Here is a 6,332-nt window from a genome sequence, read left to right on the forward strand (position 1 = left end):
TCGATAAAATTGCAACTCTACCGTCACTCCATTTGTCCTTTTCTGCTTTCTATTTCTCCAAAGCACTTATATGATAATAAACTATATAATACCATGCTTACTGTGTTTCTTGTGTGTCCCGGCTACAGCTGTCAACTGCGTGGAACTGGGCTTGTCTGTTTTGTTCCTTGCTGTATCCCTGGAGCATAGAGCAGTGTCTGGTACAGAGTGGATACTTAATAGATATTAGTTGAATGGGGCCAGGGTCAGTGGCTCACGCCTGTAATCCCCACACTTTGGGAGGCGGAGGCAGGCAGATCACTTGAGGTCAGGAGTTCGAGACCAGCCTGGGCAACATGGCGAAACCCCGTCTCTACTAAAAATACAAAAATTAGCTGGGTGCGGTGTGCATCCCTGTAATCCCAGCTACTTCGGAGGCTGAGGCAGGAGAATCGCTTGAACCTGGGAGGCTGAGGTTGCGATGAGCCGAGATCGCGCCACTGCACTCCAGCCTGGGCAACAGAGAGAGACAGCGATTCAAAAAATAAATTCGTTAAACGGAATGAGTGAACAAATGGATGGATGAGTGAATGAATGAACGAAGGAACAAGTGATTGCTCGATCTTCTACAGCGATGGTGGCGCAGGCGCTCCCGCACCACCCCTGCCACCGCCAGAGGGCGCAGACAGGCCGGGTCCCAAGTGTCTGTCCCGGGCTCCCGCCCCACGGGATCCAGGCCCCGGAGCCCCCGACGCAAGGACCCACCTGGGCTTCTGGGTCCCCGCCCATACCTGAACCCCGCACGACTGCGTGCCTCAAGCCGACACAGAGGCCTACTCTCGCGTTGCAGACGGAGAAACTGAGGCCGGAGGCGGCCGGGGCGGGGCCGAACTCCAGGCGAGCCCGAGCCCCCGCCCCCGGCCAGCCCCGCCCCGGCCCGTAAGAAGCACCCCGGGCGCGAGGCGAAGGCGCACAGCGCGGGACCGGGCTGGGGCCAGCAGCGCGATGGCAGCTCAGCGGCTGGGCAAGCGCGTCCTGAGCAAGCTGCAGTCTCCGTCGCGGGCCCGTGGGCCAGGGGGCAGTCCCGGGGGGCTGCAGAAGCGGCACGCGCGCGTCACCGTCAAGTATGACCGGCGGGAGCTGCAGCGACGGCTGGACGTGGAGAAGTGGATCGACGGGCGCCTGGAGGAGCTGTACCGCGGCATGGTGAGCCCGGGGAGGGCTCGGGAGTGGTCGGGGACAGATGGAGCCCGGGCGCGGAGATCCCACGCCCTTGGGGTCTCGGTGCTCACTCGCTGGTGCACAGTCAGCCTGGTCTGCACAAGAGGACGAGTGCCCCAGGGCTGGGCACTCACTGGCCTGGCCCTGTCCGTGCCCTATGGCATTGTGCTTGTGGACACACCGAGAGCAACATACAAACACCTGAGTCTCCAGAGATGTGTCCAAATGCCTGGGGAGGGCCAGGAGTTTAGCATATGAGGAGAGAGGAGGCTAAGTTGAGCTGGAACCACCACATCTGGAGAAAGAGTGGGGGAAGGGGGGTGTCATAAAGCCAAACATAGACATAGTGACAGGGAGATACAGCCACACAGAGACCCACGGCAAAGGAAGCAAAAGCAGACACAGATGTGCACAGTGAAGGAAGCTCTAGCCGCTCACGGACACAACACAGAAGTAACAGCCATACACAAACCCACAAGGACACACGCGGGGGCGGGGGGTGGGGGTTGGTGGAGGGTCACCTACAGTTCAACATGTGCTACAGCCACAGCCACCCGCACACACAGCGGCGTGGGCCACTGCCGTAGGCAGATACAGCACAACCCCATTGGAACACAAAATGACTCAAGTTACAGCCCTTCCTATCTCCTAAAGAAAAAACTATTACCACCTGCAAGCATAAGCACTGATCCACAGCCACTCAAAGACATAAAACAACAGAAATTGGCCCAGCACAGTGGCTCACGCCTGTAATCCCAGCACTTTGTGAGGCCGGGGCGGGAGAATTGCTTGACGTCAGGAGTTCAAGACCAGCCTGGGCAAAATGGGAAAAACCTGTCTCTACCAAAAATATTAAAACGTAGCCGGGTGTGGTGGCACACACACACCTGTCACACACCTGTAATCTCAGCTCCTCGGGAGGCTGAGGTGGGAGGATTGCTTGAGCCTGGGAGGCCAAGGTTGCAGTGAACCAAGATTGCGCCACTGCACTCCAGCCTGGGCAACAGAGTGAGACCGTGTCTCAAAAACAAACAAAGCCCAACAGAGTTTATAACTATACCCAGACATAAAACTGTAAGCTATAGGAACAGGCAGACATACAACTGCAGAACCCACTGCTGTTCACAGGCACACAAGAGCCTAAGCCGTAGCTCCATGACAGAAACAGGTACTTCATCACTTGAGCTTCTGCTTGAGGTCACACTTTCAGTGACTTCTTTTTTCTTTTCCTTAGAGGTGGGGCCTTACTGGCCGAGCACAGTGGCTTACGCCTGTAATCCCAGAACTTTGGGAGGCCGAGGTGGGCAGATCACTTGAGGTCAGGAGTTCGAGACTAGCCTGGCCAACATGGTGAAACTCCTTCTCTACTAAAAATACAAAAATTAGCCGGGCATGGTGGTAGGCACCTGTAATCTAGCTACTAGGGAGGCTGAGGCAGGAGAATCACTTGAACCTGGGAGGCTGAGGTTGCACTGAGCCGAGATCGTGCCACTGCACTCCACCCTGGGTGACAGAAGGAGACTCTGTCTCAAAAAAAAAAAAAAAAAGAAAAGAAAAAGAGATCGGGCCTCACTCTCTCGCTATGTTGCCCAGGCTGGTCTTGAACTCCTGGGCTCAAGCAATTCTCTCTTTTTGGGCTCCCAAAATGTCAGGATTACAGGCGTGAGCCATTGCTCTGGGCCTTCTGTGACTTCTGTATGCTACAGTGTACACAGGACCCACGAGTCCTCTTCTTCATCGTGCAACAGTGGTGGAAGGCATGGCCCTTCCCCCACAGTGACATGCAGTCCCTCTGTTCTCAGACCTGGGCCCATACCCGTGAACCAATCTGGTTGCTAGTGGCAGGTGTCATCTATGAGGCCATGCTTGGGTGGTGGGCCCCACAGCTGACTATGGACACATGCTGATGTGTCACGCACCCAAGCCAGAGCCACACACCTCACACCTGCAGGACCATAGGCCACTATATGAAGCCACTGCACAATGCCGGGTCCCTCTGCCTGCTCAACCAGCCCCGGGCCCTTGGCATCAGGCAGTAGCCCTGGCAGAGACTCACACACCTGTGTCCTTGCTGAAGCCTCTTCACCACACATGAACCAGGACCATCCAGCCCTGAAGCCCCAGGCCTGAAGCCGACAGCCGGACTTTGGGTTGGGGAGGAAAGGATTCATGACCCCAAGGCTCTCTTGCTCCCTCAACAGCTGGGGACAGCTGGGTCCTGTTCCCAGCAGGGTGACTGAGCCAGCCTGCGCTTGGGCCACTGCCTGTAGAGGCCACACTAAGCACCCCGCTCTTAGCAGCTGAGTTGAGCTCATGACTCATCCCACCCACCCACCTTGAGGGGCCTCAGTGGTCCTCCCTCCGGTCTCATCAGGCTGCATTTTGGCCCCCCAGGGGCTGGCCCAAGCTGTCCCCTCCCTTCCTGTCCCCTGGGGGAAGGGGCCGCCCCAGCTGGCTGCTGGCTGCCAGGCTCTCCTCCCCCACACCTAGTGCTAAGACTTCTCCTTGAAAGGGCAGAAGCCAGCCCCTCTCCTGAATCCCAGAATCTGACATTCCAGGACTCCACTAGGCCTGTTTTCCTCTGTGGGAACTGGAGCCAAGGCGAGAGACCCGTGCCAGCCCCGAGGCTCCCGGGGCCCATGGGCCTAGGCATCGGGCTGGTACAGGGCCCTGGGGCTCTATCAGCCCATCTGTCACCCCTCCCCCCCAACACCCAGATGTCCTGCCTTGGCAGTGCCGTCCCTGACTGCCACATGAATGCTCCAGAACCCGCCAGCTGGGCCCTGGGGCCGGTGGGGCTCCTGCAGAGCTCTGGACAAAGGCGAGGGAGGGAGGGAAGGCGTTCCTAGGCACCCCTCTCTCCCTGGCTCTAGGAGGCAGACATGCCCGACGAGATCAACATTGACGAATTGTTGGAGTTAGAGAGTGAAGAGGAGAGAAGCCGGAAAATCCAGGTAGGTGGCGGGGAAGTGTCCCCCAGCTCCCCACTTTGCACCTCCCTAAAAATAATAGCAATAGTTCACATGTTTACTGAGTGCTCACTAGATGCTGGGCACTGGTGTGATGGCTTTACATGTATTCACTCATTTAACGCTCACAAAACCCTCCGAAGCAGTTGCTAGTGTGAGCTCCATTTTCCCCATGAGGAAAATGAGGCCCAGAGAGGTTGAATCCCTTGCCCAGTGTCACACAGCTCAGAAGGAGCAGAGCTGGGCATCGAACCCAGGCAGTTTGGCAGCCATGGCCTTGCTTATGGCATATGCCTTTTTAGAGGAGAGAAGTGCTGTGTGACCCTCTCGCCCTCTCTGGATCTAGTGACTCACCCCTGCCCTGAGTCACTCCACATGCCCCTTGGGCTCTGTTCCTCTCTTGAAGCTTGGTAGGCAGTCCACCCTGGAGTCTGACTTCCATTTGTCTTGCTGCTGGGGCTTTTTGGGAAAGGGAAGGGGCTGGAGGGGAGTAGCTGTTAGTCATTTACTGTTTTGTTTTGTTTTGTTTTGTTTTTGGTTGGGGGTTTTAGGGACTCCTGAAGTCGTGTGGGAAACCTGTTGAGGTGAGTTTTCTGTCCCTCATTATGGGCCCTGTTCTGGCCCCAAGTTCTCTGATGGGAGAGTAGGAAGAAGCTGACCGTGCCTGGGACAGGCAGAAGGGTCTCTGGGGAACCCCCTCCCCCACCCTCTGCAGCTCTTTCTGGTCTGCAGGGGTATCTTTTGTCCTCCTCCTTGTCTCTCTCCCCCTCTCCCCCACCTGCCGAGGGGGCTCCATTCTGTCCTCCCCCATCTGTCTTGTTTCTGTCTCTCCTGTGCCTGTCCTTTGGCCGCCAACCTTCAGGCTCAGTCTCCCTCTGTCCTTCTCCCCTGTCACTGCCTCTGCCACCGCGGGCTCCCTTCCCCACCTCTGGGGGCCCTCCATCTTCCCAGGCCCTGAAGCTGAGTGGCCCAACCCCTCCCACTTCCTTCCCTGCTTTAAAAGGGAAAACTATTCATGTTTCTCCAACTAGCTCTGAGGGACAAACGTCATTGCGTTTCTGTCCGCTCTGGATCTATCTCTGGGGACGTGTCTCCACGTGTCTGTGTTTCTCTCTCCGTTCCTATGTCTCTGTCTGTCTCTATCTCTACACGTCTCTCTCTTTCTGTCTGTGTCTGTTTCTCCCCCTCCCCCACTCCCTATCTGTCTCCTTGGATCTCTGTCTTCCTAGCTCTTTCTCTCCATTCCTCCCATTGCTCTTTCCCCAGCTCTGTCTTCCTCCCAGCTCACTTTTCTCTCTATGTCTATAGCCTCCGCCCCTAACTCCCCCAACCCCACAATCAGAGAACAGGAGGAGGCGCCCAGGTCAGGGACTGGGCTGGATAGGGGCAGGGGGTGCCCCCGCGATGTTCCCATGTTCTCAGCTCCCCCGCCCTGCCTCAGGACTTCATCCAGGAGCTGCTGGCAAAGCTTCAAGGCCTCCACAGGCAGCCCGGCCTCCGCCAGCCCAGCCCCTCCCACGATGGCAGCCTCAGCCCCCTCCAGGACCGAGCCCGGACTGCTCACCCCTGACCCTCTCGCACTCTCCCTGCCCTGCCGACACCGCCCAGCTTGTGTATAAGTTGTATTTAATGGTTCTGTAACAATAACACTGTGTGGTTGTTTTTCCTCCCCCCGCCCGGTTACCATGGGCTTCCCCGAGCTCCCCCCACAACCTCCCTCTCTCCTCCTGTGGCCTCTGCTCATGTCCCTGTCCCAGCACCGCAGTTGGGCCTGCCAGATGGAGAATCACTCCTCCTGGGCCAGAGAGCATGAGAACGGGCCTTGCTGAGCCTGCGCCCTTGGGACTCATATCCTAGACCTCACCTTCCCTTGAACTCCCCACCCCACCCCTATCCCCAGTCCCAGCCAGCAGGGCCCCTATATGCGTGCTCCTGCAGGAATCTGGGTCAAGGGGCATGTTCATGACGGAAGGTGACCGATATTGACTCAGTACAGGTGATCACACAACAAACAAATCATTCAGCCACTCCATGAAATCTGCACTGTGCTTAAATGGCCCTTGGTACTGAGGCTGCAAAGATGAGAGGAAGATGGTCTCTGGCATCAAGGTGCTCACACACTATGGGGGGAGAAGGGCCTGAGTATGAGGATCAGAGCAAGGT

The 6,332-nt window shown here is 57.1% G+C and overlaps 1 protein-coding gene across 1 annotated transcript; it reads left to right on the plus strand.

Annotated features, from left to right (window-relative positions):
• The first annotated feature begins 686 nt into the window (after window positions 1–686).
• PPP1R14A (protein phosphatase 1 regulatory inhibitor subunit 14A) lies at window positions 687–5,816 on the plus strand. The gene is made up of 4 exons (XM_007996659.3): window positions 687–1,185; window positions 4,074–4,154; window positions 4,721–4,753; window positions 5,611–5,816. Exons 1-4 carry the CDS (start codon window positions 985–987, stop codon window positions 5,737–5,739), a joined length of 444 nt encoding a protein of 147 aa, XP_007994850.1. The 5' UTR covers window positions 687–984; the 3' UTR covers window positions 5,740–5,816.
• Window positions 5,817–6,332: the final 516 nt, after the last annotated feature.

Source organism: Chlorocebus sabaeus, chromosome 6, assembly GCF_047675955.1.
Source record: "Chlorocebus sabaeus isolate Y175 chromosome 6, mChlSab1.0.hap1, whole genome shotgun sequence".
Classification (NCBI taxonomy): domain Eukaryota; kingdom Metazoa; phylum Chordata; class Mammalia; order Primates; family Cercopithecidae; genus Chlorocebus; species Chlorocebus sabaeus.

Bases quoted from the DNA above. Each gene is read 5' to 3' on its own strand.
- PPP1R14A (XM_007996659.3), top strand. From the start codon at position 985: ATGGCAGCTCAGCGGCTGGGCAAGCGCGTCCTGAGCAAGCTGCAGTCT. The intron at 4,155-4,720 runs GTAGGTGGCGGG...TGGGGGTTTTAG, and splicing joins AGAGAAGCCGGAAAATCCAG to GGACTCCTGAAGTCGTGTGG. The intron at 4,754-5,610 runs GTGAGTTTTCTG...GCCCTGCCTCAG, and splicing joins CGTGTGGGAAACCTGTTGAG to GACTTCATCCAGGAGCTGCT.